Raw genomic sequence first — 16834 nt, forward strand, 5'->3', positions numbered from 1 at the left:
ATACTACGTCGTGGAAATGCTGTATATGGAGTTACTTTCCATTTTTTAGTGCAGCTGTAAAACATTTTAGATAATGGGAAAACGCTCATAAACAAACATGCACTGCATTGCTTGTGTGCCACGAGCACTTTTAAAAGAATGTACTTTTTATTTTTCTGTAACAAATTAATATTGAGTTGTAATCCAGCAGTAGACTAATCGTTGTGTGCATGTGTGTGCTTTTAATACTTGCATTTTGAAATCCCTGTTATAAAGACGCACACTATAAATACATACACAACCAATCTCTCATAAAACGGAAGCATGTGCACACGGGCGTAGAAGCGGATTGCCATAGAATTGATGATGAATTAGGTTAACTGCGCTTGCATTATCCAGTTTAAGGTCCCTTTTAAATTGAAATATAATCATCAATGATTTGACCAAGCTGTGGTTTATGTAATTAGGTCTGGGGCGAGAGTATGGGCCAGCATCGCTGAGGTTAGAAAACCAAGGTTACAACAACACACAATTTCATTTAGCCATTTTAATCTTGATTAGTACTTTCCATCTCATTTGAAAGCCAGCTTTGTGTTAAACTATTCATCCTACCATGGATCTGCCCCAGGTGGATCGTGTCACTATAATTACATTAACTAAATTTCTCCGCTTACTCCAGTTATAAATGCTAAACTAGCAAAAAAAAAACAAGACAAAGATGCTGACACTGAAATATTAAACATACAGTTTGTCACTTGAGGGTTCTTGGAAAAATCAGGGACTGTGCTATTTGTCTTGGAGTGTTTCACAGATGGATGCAAATGCGTGTTTTAATGTAATAAAGTTTGATGTAAACTATTCTCCACTGATATTTGTAGCTTTTAAAATACTGTTGTATTTACATGTGCTGCATTCTATTTGTACACAACAGTAGTCAACGGTAGTAGTTTAGTTCACTTCTTTGCAAAACGAGCATGTAGAGCAGCTCTACTTCCTGGTTGTTGGTGTTGGGTGCTCAGACATCCATCTATCCATTTCCTACGGCTTATTCCTTTTGGGGTCGCGACAGTGCTGCACTCAAGCGAAAGGCGAGGTACACCCTGGACAAGTGGCCACCTCATCGCAGGGCCTACACAGATAGACAGACAACATTCACACACTCGGGACAATTTAGTGTTGCCAATCAACCTATCCCCAGGTGCATGTCTTTGGAGGTGGGAGGAAGCCAGGTTACCCCGGAAGGAACCCACGCAGTCATGGGGAAAACCTGCAAACTCCACGCAGAAAGATTCTGAGCCCGGGAATCCCACCCAGGACCTTCTCGCTGTGAGGCATGAGCGCTAACCTCTGCGACACCGTGCTGGCGGTTGCAGAAAAATTTAAATAACGTGCAGGGATTGAAGAAAGTGGGGTGTTTTACATAATTTTCACAGGAAACTACTAACCCCGTTTCCATATGAGTTGGGAAATTGTGTTAGATGTAAATATAAACGGAATATAATGATTTGCAAATCATTTTCAACCCATATTCAGTTGAATATGCTACAAAGACAACATATTGGATGTTCAAACTGATAAACTTTTTTTTTTTTCGCAAATAATCATTAACTTTAGAATTTGATGCCAGCAACACGTGACAAAGAAGTTGGGAAAGGTGGCAATAAATACTGATAAAGTTGAGGAATGCTCATCAAACACTTGTTTGGAACATCCCACAGGTGAGCAGGCTAATTGGGAACAGGTGGGTGCCATGATTGGGTATAAAAACAGCTTCCCAAAAAATGCTCAGTCTTTCACAAGAAAGAATGGGGCGAGGTACACCCCTTTGTCCACAACTGCGTGAGCAAATAGTCAAACAGTTTAAGAACAACGTTTCTCAAAGTGCAATTGCAAGAAATTTAGGGATTTCAACATCTACTGTTCATAATATCATCAAAATGTTCAGAGAATCTGGAGAAATCACTCCACGTAAGCGGCATGGCCGGAAACCAACATTGAATGACCGTGACCTTTGATCACTCAGACGGAACTGTATCAAAAACCGACATCAATCTCTAAAGGATATCTCCACATGGGCTCTAGAACACTTCAGAAAACCACTGTCCACTAAATACAGTTGGTCGTTACATCTGTAAGTGCAAGTTAAAGCTCTACTATGCAAAGCAAAAGCCATTTATCACCAACACCCAGAAACGCCGCCGGCTTCTTTGGGCCCGAGACCATCTAAGATGGACTGATGCAAAGTGGAAAAGTATTCTGTGGTCTGACGAGTCCACATTTCAAATTGTTTTTGGAAATATTCGACATTGTGTCATCCGGACCAAAGGGGAAGCGAACCATCCAGACTGTTATCGACGCAAAGTTCAAAAGCCAGCATCTGTGATGGTATGGGGGTGCATTAGTGCCCAAGGCATGGGTAACTTACACATCTGTGAAGGCACCATTTATGCTGAAAGGTACATACAGGTTTTGGAACAACATATGCTGCCATCTAAGAGCCGTCTTTTTCATGGACGCCCCTGCTTATTTCAGCAAGACAATGCCAAGCCACATTCAGCACATGTTACAACAGCGTGGCTTCGTTAAAAAAGTTTGCGGGTACTTTCCTGGCCCGTCTGCAGTCCAGACCTGTCTCCCATCGAAAATGTGTGGCCCATTATGAAGCGTAAAATACGACAGCGGAGACCCCGGACTGTTGAACGACTCAAGCTCTACATAAAACAACAATGGGAAATAATTCCACTTTCAAAGCTTCAACAATTAGTTTCCTCAGTTCCCAATAGTTTATTGAGTGTTGTTAAAAGAAAAGGTGATGTAACACAGTGGTGAACATGCCCTTTCCCAACTACTTTGGTACGTGTTGCAGCCATGAAATTCTAAATTAATTATTATTTGAAAAAAAAAAAAAAAGTTTATGAGTTTGAACATCAAATACATTCAATTGAATATGGGTTGAAAAGGATTTGCAAATCATTGTATTCCATTTATATTTACTTCTAACACAATTTCCCAACTCATATGGAAACGGGGTTTGTACAAGGTGGACACTTGTGTGACTATAGATGTTCTGATGACTACAGACGATCCGCCTACAGTCTGTCAGCACAGTGGGGGTTGACCTAAGCTGTGCAGCTGAGCAAGAGTTGACCACTTTGTCTAAGTTTGGATCATACTCCTTGTAATGTTTCTATTTTACTGAGTTGGAGCATTTGACTTTGTGACACACTACACGGTTGCTCTTTTAATAGCTTTTATGTACCTGAGTGGCGGCACTGTCACACAGCTCATTGCCTTTCTTTCAGGTTTCACAACTTCTTTAGTATTCTGGAGATTGTTTCAAAAACCGAAGCTGTTTTGATACCACTGCACGACATTTCATCTTATAGCAGCAAGCGATTCTGCTGAATGCTGATACATTTGTTGTTATTGGTAAAATGATACCGTGTTATAAAAATATGCTATGGTGTTTTAAGTGTATTTGCAGTGCTTCTGAGAAAGAAAGTGGAAGCTGCAGTATGTCATCATTACGTGCATCTCATTCTAGTTGTTAAAGATACAAGAGGTGGTGTGGGTAAAATAGAGACAAACTATACATAAGCTATCACTGCGTTATCAATCAATCACTTGTCATATACTGTATAATTAATTCCGTATTTCAAAGTAATTTCCTTGAAAACTGCTGTAATTTCCAAAAATACAGAATAGAAAACACCATTGATTTTAATATGAATGAAAGCCTCTTATTTAAGATTCATTTCTTAAAAAAATACATTATAAGCCAACATTAAAAACAATGAACACTAAAAAAAAAACTTGAAGAGTGCACACCTCCGCCAGGCCCTATCTGTTATCAATAACATAGAATCATTTAAAAAAAAAACTGAATTCAGACAGTGATCTGGATCATTCCCAAAGTTTAATTAAAATATGCCCATATATTTTTGAGTTATGTTACTAACTACCTAACAAATTAACTAACTAAGTAAATAACCATGGTGAAAGTATTGAAAAATAAATTGCTATTTGTTAAAATTTATGAAATAGGAATTGCTTAGCTGTTCAACAGCTGTTTGCTGAATCTGCTTCTTTAGTTCAATATTAGGGTCGCCAGATAGGAAATAAAAAATGTCATACTAGAAGCTTAAGATGATTAGATTCTCTGATAAATCATAGTACACACACTATTTGATATTCTTCAGGACTATTTGTTACAGTAAAACATTACCACAGATCATGCATAATATAGCTTGTAATGCAGTTTTGTCTTTAAATAAACAAAACAATGGACAACCTAAGGAGCAGTGTGCACGGTGCATCCTATTTGTGTTCTCTAATGAACCTGAATGAAAGGGGTCAAATCATAATGCATTATGGATTTTTTTTAAATGACTGACATCATACAGAGGCTAAAATTATCGTACAAATAAAATGATTATTGTAAATGTGTTGTACAACGCTGATCCTTATTTTAAAATGCTGACTTGCCCAAACTTTAAGCCACATTTTTCGAGTGGGTCTCTGTAATGTGGCTGCATTTGGTCAATGGTGTGTGTGACAAGACAGAAAGCAAATCTCAGGACCTCTGTAATAACAATTTTTTCAGACTTCTTTCTAAGCAAAAAATATTGTCTTGTATTTGGGTCAGTACAGTAATTGGTAGATAAGGAAAATTGTGAATGAGACCATAATATTGTTGTTTAACACTGGACCTTCTCAATACCAAAGTAAACTGGAGGAGGAATTGAAGTTTGCCTAACCAGTTAATGTGTGCTTTGCAGACTTGAACATGCGATTTTCTGTATAACCAGAAAAGAAGTGCTCAAATAACAAACCAAAAACATATACAAACAAGAGGGAATCATTGAAAAACACAAAGGACATTAAAGAGCACAGAGCTGATGCAACCTATTGCCATTTCTAAATACAACCACAAAGGTCAAATGCAACGAAAAACCATGAATGAGAAAATGAATGCAAAAAATAACAATATATACATATTGCGCACATACTATTGCACCATGCATGGACAAATGACAAAAGAAAACCACCATGTCATAGACCGCAGCGACCTCCGCGATTGTCCACAAGGACAGGAACAGAGACAAGAACAGACCCAACAAAGCGACAAAAAGAGCCATCTTAGACTGCCCACCAGCCCCCGGACAACGTCCGGTCGGCAAAGATGAGCGAGAATCCATCCAGGGAGATCGAAATGTCCAACACATGCACATCCAGCTGGTCCCCGGAGATAGAGCGAACTTCCGCCATTAGGCAAACACGGCCCGACGCTCAACGCCAGCTGCGCAGCCCCGTCCCTTCCCAGGCACTCCGGTGGGGAGAGTAGTTTCCGGTGCAAATAACGGAGCCATGGCCAAAAGGTTTCCACGAAACATGCACATCTTTGTGGGGATGCCATCGTGGACGATTACAGGGGGGGGCCCTTGCTACTCACCAAAGTCAGCTGTGATAAATTAGCGGAAAAGGAAACGCATGGATGGATGGGGTGCCAATACTTACAAACAACTAGTCACGTCTAACTATTGCCACACTGACTAACACTTAACCCATGGGTGCGGTCATGACATTCTCCTAAAAGGTAGCTGATTGTAAATGTCTTACTGATGACAGCTGTATCCATTTGAAGACAGATTTCAGAGATTACACCCATGTATTCTTATTAATCTCGCTGTTTTGTGAGGTTAGATTTACATCTGTTTAACTCATAGATTGTATGTGTGTTTGATACCTGCACATCGACACTAACATAATTACAGTACATGTGTGTCTGAACAAGTCTCTCAAGTCTACAGATGCTGGCTGTTAGTCAGTGTTGCGTGACAGCCTAATTAATCGGATTAATTGAATGCTGTTGATCAATAGGCAAGGGGGTGGTTTCATCAGATGGTGTTAAAGGAGTACATTTAACTATTGCTAATAGGCTTTAAGTTAAAACATTCAGGAAAGCCGTTGATTCATTCAATTTGAAATAAGAAACATGGTAATAAATCACCTGGAAAAAGGCCAGCTTTGCCTTCTTCTCCTGTAATTATTGGACCAGCATTCCTTTGTGTAAACAGCACTTGTAACTAATTTGTTTGTTCCATCATGCTTCAGTGCAAGTTGACCAGAAATGGTTTGATAAAGGTCTTTGTACTGAATTATTATTTTTTAAGAAAAACACAAACATCGTCAAAACAAAGAAACAAATCAAATAATGTTTTTTTTTTAAATAGGAGGGAGTTGTTTAGTATTAGTATGAAGGTGTCTAAGGTGTCTCTGGCTAGGTCACAGCAATACGAAAAAATTAACAATGTTCACTCTTTAAAGTGCAATAATATGTAAATCTAAAGGACAACAGGAACACACTCTAATGATCCTTTTAATTATACCAGGGGTTAGGAAGTATGAGAACCATTTTAGGCACCCTCATGCAAACAACACCCAGGGGAGAAATAAAGAGAAAATTAAAGGACATTATTTTCTTAAACAGTATGAATACCATATGGGTATCTTTTTACACTTATCATCATTAAAATAAACAACAAAAAAGTAAAAAAAGGGCAAAAAAAGGACCGCAACATCAGTGTAATAGGTGTTTTAATTACCTCCACCAGGAGGTTACGTGTTTGCTGGGGTATGTTTGATAGTGATTGAAATAAGTCAAAACGTTATTAGTGAATTTTGATGAAACTCGGAGGAAATATCAAACACGCATTAACGAACAAACAATTAGATTTTAGGGGTGATATGGATAATTTCTACTAGTGAACTTTTCTGTGTGTATGTTAGCACCAACAGAAACAAAGAGAGTGGATGAGGGTTCACTCCATTTATTTCATTCTACCGATTGGTAACGGGCCGAGCAAGAAATACATTTTTATTGTATTTTTTTAAAAATTAAATCAACATAAAAAACACAATATATACATATTGTGTATGTGTATGTCAATATAGATCAATACAGTCTGCAGGGATACAGTCCGTAAGCACACATGATTGTATTTCTTTATGAAAAAAAAAATTAAAAAAAAAAAAAATAATCCCCCCCCCGGTCCGTGGGACAAATTTTCAAGCGTTGACCGGTCCCCAACTACAAAAAGGTTGGGGACCACCGTACTATAGCACAAATGAAACCAGCTGCTGAGAACCATGCAAATAGAGAACCCTCTTGCAGCCTGTTTAGAAGCGAGAGACGAATTGTTACGGCTCAGACCCCTGCCTGCCATGCGCACCTTGAGACACGCCCACGGCCGCGCAAACCCAGGGACGCGACACGCGCGTCTCCGCCCTGCAGCAGCCGCCAGCTGCAAACACTCACCGGTTATCTGCGCACCTGTTACTGATGAGGGTGTGCCGGATAAAGGCAGGGTGGACCCAAGGATCGGCGCGGGAACTTAGTTTTCTCATGGTGTACCAATTCCCTCCGTCGCCTTGGAAGTGAGCTGTGCGCCTCACTTCTCTGGACCCCTCTGGATTCTGATTGCATCCCTTGATCCTCGACCCCCCACTTTGGACTCGGACTTCTTGACGCCCCTCTCAGCCCCACGGACCCCCGCTTGTATCCCGGATCACCTGTCTGCCCCCTGGACTTCCTCGTATCTCGTTCAACACTTGGTAACACACATTCCAGTTAAATACTACACATAGTCTTACACCATACACACTCTTGTATTCTAGTTCACACTCCATTTCCTTAGTTTAGTTGTATTGTTTAGTATTATTATATATATATATATATATATATTGTCCATATATATATATAATAAATATTTGTATATACTTCCCCCTGGTGTATGTTTGCCGTCACCTCCCCTTAGTAAACACAACACAAATGAAGCAAACACGCAAGAACATGCCAGTTACTTTTTTCTTTAGAATAATTACCTCTGCCAGGAGGTGATGTTTGTCTTTCTGTTTGTTAGTTAAAGACAAGAGCTCAAACAGTTATGGATGGAACTTTTAGGCAATGTCAAAAATAGAAAAAAAAAAACAAGTGATTAGAGTTTGGGGGTGATCAGGATCACTGCCAGTATTCGAGATGTTTTTTTTTCAAAGTAATATATACAAATAATAGATACGGCCTGGCAGAGGCCGCTGCTCTCTGAGTGCTTTTCTAGTTATGTATGCAAATTTAGTGTTTGAATCTGCAGTTGGTGCGTTTTACATATGGATACAGGAAGACAATGCAATTGCTGCTTGCTAGTAAATGCATGCACACAAATATGTAATTTGACACACATATGGAGAGATGCCCCATTCTGTCCAAGGATGAGAGATCCTTGAAAACACAATTAGACTTTGAGGCAAAACCTACAACGTATATTCCCTCACTCACTATCATTCTTTTAAATGCATGCACATAAACAGGCCAGTGTTTTAGCCTTCCAACCTGCAGCTATTTTCTGTATTAAATGGACGCTGAGCTTGCAGAAGAAAACGCTTGCACTATGCCATGTACCAAAATGCACTGTTTGGCTTGTGAGTGTGCGTGCATGTGTGCGTGTGTATGTGTCTGTGTGTGCACTTTTGATTATACACTACCTTGCCTTGGCTATTAACATGCCCCACAGACAGAATTACAAAAATAGACAGTGAAAGACAAATATTACATCTGATGTTTCATATACAACTAAGAAAAAAACATGATCCAATGTAAAAGTTATGTATAACTGAGTTATTTCCCCTTTAATTCATAATTTATTCCTGGTTTGTTTTTAAAGGGAACAAAGGCATTATTAGATGTCCGGATTTACGTGCTGTGTTTTTTGCTGGTATTACTATTATTATTGCTACCATTTTAGTTTTTATATATTTATATATGTATGTATGTATATATATACATATACTGTATATAGTAGGGCTATCAAACGATTAAAATATTGAATCGTGGTTAATCACATTTTGTTCATAGTTAACTCAAAACTTGACTTAATTTGTTGTTAGTGCTGTGTGTACTTGGGTGCATGTGTGTTTGTTTACGGTTTTCTTAACCTTTTAAATTGCTGTAAAGCACTTTGCTTTGCAACTTGCCTGTGTATGAAAAGTGTATATCAATAAGGTTTGGATTGATTGATTGACTGATACTTTAGGTACCCAACAGGGCTAACAAAAAAACTATTGTGCAAGTTGTGTAAGTTTGCACTTCTTCAAATGGCCTAATCATAATTTGCAATTAAAAACTCTGACGAGATCAACATTTGTCAGACTTGAACATGGAACCAAAAGAAAAAAGAAAGGCAAAAAAAAAGACACCAGCCAAATACAGCTACAGCAAACATGTGGCAAAGACAGCTCAGACTTGAGTCCACTAAATGAGCTTCGTCAGTGCTCTGTGCCCCCCTAAATTAGAATGTCAGTGTCAAGCTATTGTACCTCTCACAGTTTCTACAGATAAACCAGGGAACAGAAATCTGATTTAATTTTCATTGTAAAAGAAAAAGAAAGGGGGAACTCGAGAATGTCAGGGAAAATATTTGCAATGGCACCTCTGATTAGGTCACCACACGCAAACTCAGTCCCAGAAGTTGTGTCCTAATCTTTCCTGAGAACAAAATCAATCTAGTGGGGTCAAAGCTGTTTCAGGCTACTTTTGCAGTAACCTAGAATGAGCCTGTGTCTCACTTTGTGTATTAATAAGAACGTGTCTATGTGACTGTGTACTTTAAATCCCCCAATCTGCTACCTTCAATGGGTCACTGGTTATTAACCCCCAGACAGTCACCTTGACACACTCCCTCTATCCTAACACACACAGTACCAGAAGTGCACCAGTCACACACTCATACGTACTTAACTTGTCAAAAAGACACCATCTTTATCGGAGCTCTGTGACCTGGCCCACTGAGTCAATTGGCAACCATCAATCCTAACATGGATTATCATAGACTCATTGTTAGAATAACCAATTTGTGTGATTAGTCAATTTAAAGCATGGCTTAAAGGTTATCAAAACAACGTCAAGGGAAATAATTTTGTCTGCAACACTTTATTATAGGAGTTTCAAGGGACGCATATCAAGGTGGATTAAATGCATAATTGAATTAACTATTCAGAAGTGAATAAAAAAATAAGATAAGAGAATGTGAGTGTGCAAGTGGAAGTGGAACACAGTCTGAACCTGTTGCTTTGCCGGAGACACTGCAGGTGGAAAATGGCCACATATCATGCATACAACATAATATGTTGGAACCAACAAGAGATGACACTTTAACTCCTAGTAATTCTCTTTGAAATAGTAATTCACCTTTGTGTCTCCCTCGCAGCCCACCATTCTGTCTTATTCCCTTCATGCAACAGTACAACAGTAAAATTGTCCTCTTTCCTTTCCTTACCACAGTCTTACCTCTTTTTCCCCAATCAATAAAGGCTAATAGCTGTACAACATCTGAGACTCTTCTTTTCCCTGATGTATCTAATTAAGATAATCAAAAACACTGCCATTCAGTGGGAATCTTAACAGCTCACAATAAACCGTTTTATCTGCAATTTGTTGATTAGCCCTTGTGATAAGGATCGTGAAGAAGAGCTAGGTACTACATTTTATACTCCTTAATATAGATAAAGAACTTAGCAGATGGAAGTCTAGTAACACGGCAACTAAAATGCACCCTGAGCGATATCATCTGGGGAGCCTATGTTTAAGGACTTTTTTTAAAATTTTCTTTCCCATGCATGTTCAATTCAGATATCAATCATGGTAATTTATGCAGAAAAAAATAATCTGATATGACAGACAAAATATATTACTCCCTGTCATTGCACAAGTGCTTACAAATACACCCACAGTAAATAGAAAACTTGTGGTAAATCCAAATAACACTAAATGCATAGACCATTAATTAACTGTAAACATAGTTCATTACAGGTGCGTAGACTGTACAACACAAACTGAAGTAATGTGGATACGAGTGGAGAAGGTCAGCTGCATTTTAACACTTGAGCTTTTTTCTTCATCCATCTTATTTATTGCTCATCCTTATTGCTCATGGATGGATGGCATCTTATTTATTGCTCATCCTCTTCAAGGACACACGTAAACAGGAGCCCATCTCAGCTGACTGGCAGGATACACTCTGGATCGGTTGCCAGTCAAACAATCAAACACTCATTTACACCCACAGTCCCACTTTTGGATCATTAACCACTTGGGTGTGAGTATGCTACAAATTGACATAACAATTAAATGTAGGATGCAAAATGTATGTCATCTAAATGTAGACGGAAATAGACTACAATGCTGTCTTTGGCTAAAGGTTTTCATTGTCAAATCTGACTTGTTATATTTGGTTAACTTTCATGATTCTGAATTTTGCAAGACATTACAGAAACAAACATTTGTAAAAGTAGACTGAAAGATTATCAAACTCACAATGTATACTGTTTCCATGATGGGCACTCGGCTGAAACCTGACTGGAAATTCACTGCTAATCGGACAGATTTCAGTCCACTGTGGGACATATTCCAACATTTGCAAAAAGTAGCACAGTAGCTCCTTTTTCAACCATCCAGTCATACTATTTGTCTGAGTGTGCAAACGATTATAGGATAGACAATAATGACAATTTGCCTTGACTCATATCAAAATGGAAATGTTAATCAAAGAAGTGACATTGCAACCTCACTTTCAGATCTTTATATTTTCAAAACATGTATTAAATATGAAAATATTGGATACAAGCATCTGAAAAGGCTATTCTTCACAAGGTCTATGGTGTAGAGGTAGAGTGATGAGTTCAGACATTCATACAAATCTCAGAGTGGAACCACAAGTCCTTTACCTCCAGAGGCAACTATTGTTGTTGTTTTGGCAGGTTTGTCTACGCCTCAAGTTTATTGTTGCAACTTACAGTAAGTTGAAAAATAAGAATGCAGAAATGCTCAAAAAGAGGTGGGATAACATAAGACGGTTTACCAGTAGTCCTCAGCCCGTTCAAATGTAATAAGGGAAAACCTCTTTACACAGAGAACTATGCGGGGACTGAAAAATAAAATCACCTTTTCTTCGGTCTAGTTCATTTTGGTCATTCGTCCTGAAAGTAAATGATCAGTTTATGTCAGGTAAACACTATATAGGAAATAGTCAAACAAAAAAAAACAATAATATGGATGTGTAATGCTAATTAGATTGTAATTTGGCAGCAAAGACACAATTGTCTTGACAGTGTGGTACTTGAAGAGATTTAACATCATAGCTCTCTCCAGTCAATCAGCCTTTTCCCTAAGTCTGGTTTTAGGTTTCTTGCAGTAATCTGCCAAGCAGCAGCTTAGAATCAACAAATGGGACAGTTTCAAAGTTTTCAGAGTAGATTAAAGCAAAATAATTATAGAATACTTTCACTCCTTTGAATTAATGTTCTCTTCAATTAGATGCAAGACTTTCGGCACATTAGCTTCGGCTGAGAAAGTTTAGCAACGCTTCAGTCAATATTCATGTGGTACAATAGTAAGCGCAATAGTGAGTTCCCACCAAAACAAATAGATGTAATACCAATGTGCAGCATTTCAAGCATATTGTTTTGTAAGCTTGGTTTTTAGAAGGGGATGTGAATAATTCACCCACTGAATTCAAAACTAATTAGATTAAAATATTATTTATGCAGTTTTCCCACAAAGAACAAGAACAAAATGTTTTGTATTTGTATTCAGATTTTTATGTATGGAGCCTTTGGTTTGGTACAGCTGGGTACCGATTTCCCACATGTGAGGGACAAAAAGTACCGTACAAAGTCAGCGTTGTGGTGCATCTCCACAAGCCCTGGTAGTCTGCCTGAAAGTGGATGAAAAGGCGATAAATTTTGCATGCTTGGAAGGGCAAAATGAGGTGGACAAAAACAGTACAGTGCATTTTTTGGCTAGCAGGAGTCACACCCAGCGACAGTGTTAAGGAGAATCCAGAGCAGAGAGACCCATATCATCGTTAAAGTCTAAAGTTTTTGAACACTTCTTCTCCCGAAATATGTGAACGGACAAATACAAGTGATTACAACAAAAAAGCTGTGTGTCGGCATTGACAAAGAGCCATCAAAGTTTCCCCGCATCATTAAAATGTACCGCAAGCCATGTCTATTTAGATTTTTTTTTGAGAATTGCATTTATTGGAGAATTACTGTACCTGCCAGACGATTACCGTTTGTCCATGCTTCCTTTAAAATATTAATTACACACAAAAGCTGAGCAGCTACTTACCTACCCAAACTTAAACAATGAGTTTAAGATTATGATTATGGTGTACCACTACACCCGTAGTACGCATCATTCTGTCAATGTATTCGCCTTCCACTTGTTGTGCTGTAATCACTAACATGGGTGAAGACCTGTCTACAGTAACCTCCAATTTAAAACGAACTGCGTCAACACTTGAATGTTAAATTTAAGTGTGACTTTAAGCGTGCCAACTGCATGAGTTTGTTTTTGTCACTGTTGGTTTGTGTGTGAGTGTTGTCTTGTGTGTATGGCCGCCAGGAGGAGAGAAGTGGTTCAAAGAGCATCGGGAACCTTGATGAAAGAGGTATGTAATCAGAACTGAAGACCAATAACTGGCTCGGGCTGGAGGGCCAGATTTACAAGGAAGAGAACAGGCCTGAGAAAGCTGAGGAGAAGACACTCACTGAAATTAACCAATCAATTACTACCAAATACATAAATGATTCTTCTTTATAAAAATTCAAGCAGAAAAAACATAACTTCGACTTCAGAATTAACACATTTTGATCAGCAAGCTGTTTGCTTACAAAAACAACATATTTTCATCAATAGAATGTAAGGAAAGACACATACATGAAAACATTTATAATTATAAATAGTTATATATTATATAATAACTATAATTATACATATGAGGTGGTGTTAGTGTTAATGTGCTCTACTATAGGAAGTGGTAAAAGCTCATTACCACCAGTGCCAAGATCGTCAGTTAATGTTTGTCAACAAAGGACAAACAATTATTTCCTTACCCTACATCAAGGAACCTGATTTACTAAGATCCAAACACCACGCGCTAAACATTGTGTGCAAAAAATTAAATAGAGTGTACTGTGACTGCATGTGCAATTGAAAAGTGGTGCAGACTGCCAAAATTAAATGAGGATTTTGCTTGATGCGTGCCAAATGATGTGTCTTATATTGTAAATACAACTGTAAAAACTAATACATATGCATCCTTTCTCGATCTGCAGTAAAACTGAATGTGTTGCGTTTTAGTGCATTCCACAAAATGCAATCAATCATCAATCAAAGTTTATTTATATAGCCCTTAATCACAAGTGCCTCGAAGGGCTGCAGGGAAAATTAGATTTATATCTGGTAGTTTGAATGCAATCCTCCTTATAACTTGCCAAACGTCCTCTTAATGGAGGTAATTATGTGTGTGTGGGTGTGTGACCACAGTCTAGACTTTTTTCAGAAAAATCCTAACCTAACACCTTGCTGTGAGGGCAGTGCATACTGCATTCAGGTTTAATAATGATTTAGCAATGGAGAGTTTGAACCACTCTCTGTAGCACCCCTCAGCTGTTATTCAACAAGCATTTGAACAAATACATGTTGATTCTTTTTTTTAGCAGATGGTTCGCAGCATGCAGGGATTGAGATCAAACGTCAGTCCATAAAATGGTGTAAGTGTATTCTGCCATAATGCTAAGGAGAGCTGCTACTCTTCTGAGCTTGTCTGTCTTATTCTAGAATCAGTTAAAGCCATATGCCATATCATAAAATTAAAATCTGTCTTTTTAGAACACAACTTGAAAGACAAACCAAACAGTGTAGTTATTTAGTTTCATATGAGGTTGCTATCCACATTATTCATCTATTAATAACCCATACGTTGAATTCATGCATTGTGAATTACATGCACTTACTAAACACTCGACGACATGTTCAATGATTTGTCAATATGCGGCATGAAAAAAACATCGGTTCACACCTAAACAGAATATGTATGAACTCATTTGCATTCAGGGTCCAAGGTTAAGGATCCGTAATAGACAGTGATGGTATGTATTACTGCTTTTCATTATGCAGTTAATGATTCTTTGTCAAGTTCAATTGTAAATGAAGGAGGCACAAAAGTGGAGGGATAAAAAGTAGAAGGGCAGGAAGCTACTGGTGAAACATTGCATTAGACCCTAGACGTGCTGCTTCATCACTGAGGCAGATGCATCACAAAACTCCTTACACTGCCAATGATGAAATATAGTTAAGCAAGCAACTCCTGATATGACATTAAGACTGACACTGATTAAGACGTTTTTCTGTTCTCACATTGTTATGCATAACAACAACTCACAGATGTAGCCAAATCAAAGAGGTTCAGACTATTCCATGTTCACCGATGTGTCAGGTGAGTACAAAAGTTGTGTTTTTCTGTGCTAAATTGAAACCGTTTGAGTCTTGAGTTTTTATTCTCATTGGTATGGCTTCCATCCCAATGGTCAACATAGATTACAACATTGACAACAATTCTCTCTACAGCCTTTGGTAATAATATTAACCCCAATAAGGCCATACTTGCATTGTGCAATACAATGGTACCTCACTTTATTTATAATGTGTTCCACTTGTAACTCAAAACACATATCTCAAATCAGCCCTTTGAAATCAATTGAATCTGTGCTTGGCTTGAACTTTTAAATAGAAAATATTGTTTAAAAAACCTCACAATAGCATGTACTACAAAAAAACGGCAGTATTGTTATAAAGTAATGTCATAATATTGTCCAGCATTTACATTAGGAGTTTTTGTATGTGTCTTCTACGGGCTGATTCTCAATCGTGTAACAATAGGAACTTGAAAATTGTTGTATATGTTTCACACAGAAATATTTGAGTAATAGAGAACAGAGGTCAGTGTTGATAACAAGAAATATGCATGGCTGTGAATTATAGCTAATGTTCGACCATGTAATTTGTTGAGTCAGAAATAGACAAAATAAGCTGAAACACAGTACACACAGCATATGCAGCGTCCCAATATTTTTATGAATAAATGTTCGTTGTTTGGACATGTTTGGCTGCATACTGCGACACTCGCTGCATCCATTGTGATGTGGACTGACGCTGCGGCGGTGCTGACTCCCCCAGTTGGCTGCCAACCAGTAATGGTTTGTTACTCTGATTCGGTCATTTGCTTCTTATCCTTCGCACAAACTTTTTCAGTTGCGGTGGTTTGAGGGCAGGATTGTGTCGATCTCTGCATGGCACTCCAACGCGCACGTTGAATTTTTAATCAAAACTTATGTTTATCTGTTGTGTAAACGAAGCCGGAACAGCAACGTCTAAAAATATCAGAACTCTTTATTGATCAAAAGGCACAGGTACTCGTAAGTTGAGGTACCACTTTATTATCATCCTTTTTCAGAGATGTGAATTAAATAACAATACGTCATCAATATATATTCTGCCAACATCAGTAATAATTCTCAAATAACATTATATTTCAGACTCAGCAGGGAAACTGGCATTGTTATTTATCTTGAGACATGTTTTAGACTTCTGATAACATAAACATAACCAGTAGACCTATCTTGTATTGAAGGGCAATAAAGGAAACATTGTGGATGGCTCAGCACACAAATAAACCAAAACCACCACTTTGTACCACTGAACTTTGATTTTAATAGGGGGTAGTGTATTTCAGCCTGATTATAGTACCAATAAGAAGTCTACCCAAGGGAATACACTAAGCACTCATACACACACGTAAATGAATGGACACACATCTGGACCAACATTATTCAATGGCAATTACAATGTCAGTACAAAGCAATGTGATCTCACACTGCTAGCCACACTTTAACAGATAGACACACACCATCCTTTAAATGTCCTTTAGTCAAATACTTTAGTAGCTACAGTATC

General features: G+C 38.2%; 1 protein-coding gene across 1 annotated transcript in view; it reads left to right on the forward strand.

Annotated features, from left to right (window-relative positions):
- The first annotated feature begins 5161 nt into the window (after nucleotides 1-5161).
- Nucleotides 5162-16834, forward strand: part of LOC133649218 (AF4/FMR2 family member 2-like) — a 277314-nt gene continuing 265641 nt past the window's right edge. Inside the window, exon 1 of the mRNA XM_062046050.1 lies at nucleotides 5162-5310. Coding sequence (XP_061902034.1) covers nucleotides 5162-5310 — 149 coding nt within the window. The remainder of the gene's footprint in view (nucleotides 5311-16834) is intronic.

This window comes from Entelurus aequoreus, linkage group LG04 (assembly GCF_033978785.1).
Source record: "Entelurus aequoreus isolate RoL-2023_Sb linkage group LG04, RoL_Eaeq_v1.1, whole genome shotgun sequence".
In the NCBI taxonomy this organism is placed as follows: Eukaryota; Metazoa; Chordata; class Actinopteri; order Syngnathiformes; family Syngnathidae; genus Entelurus; species Entelurus aequoreus.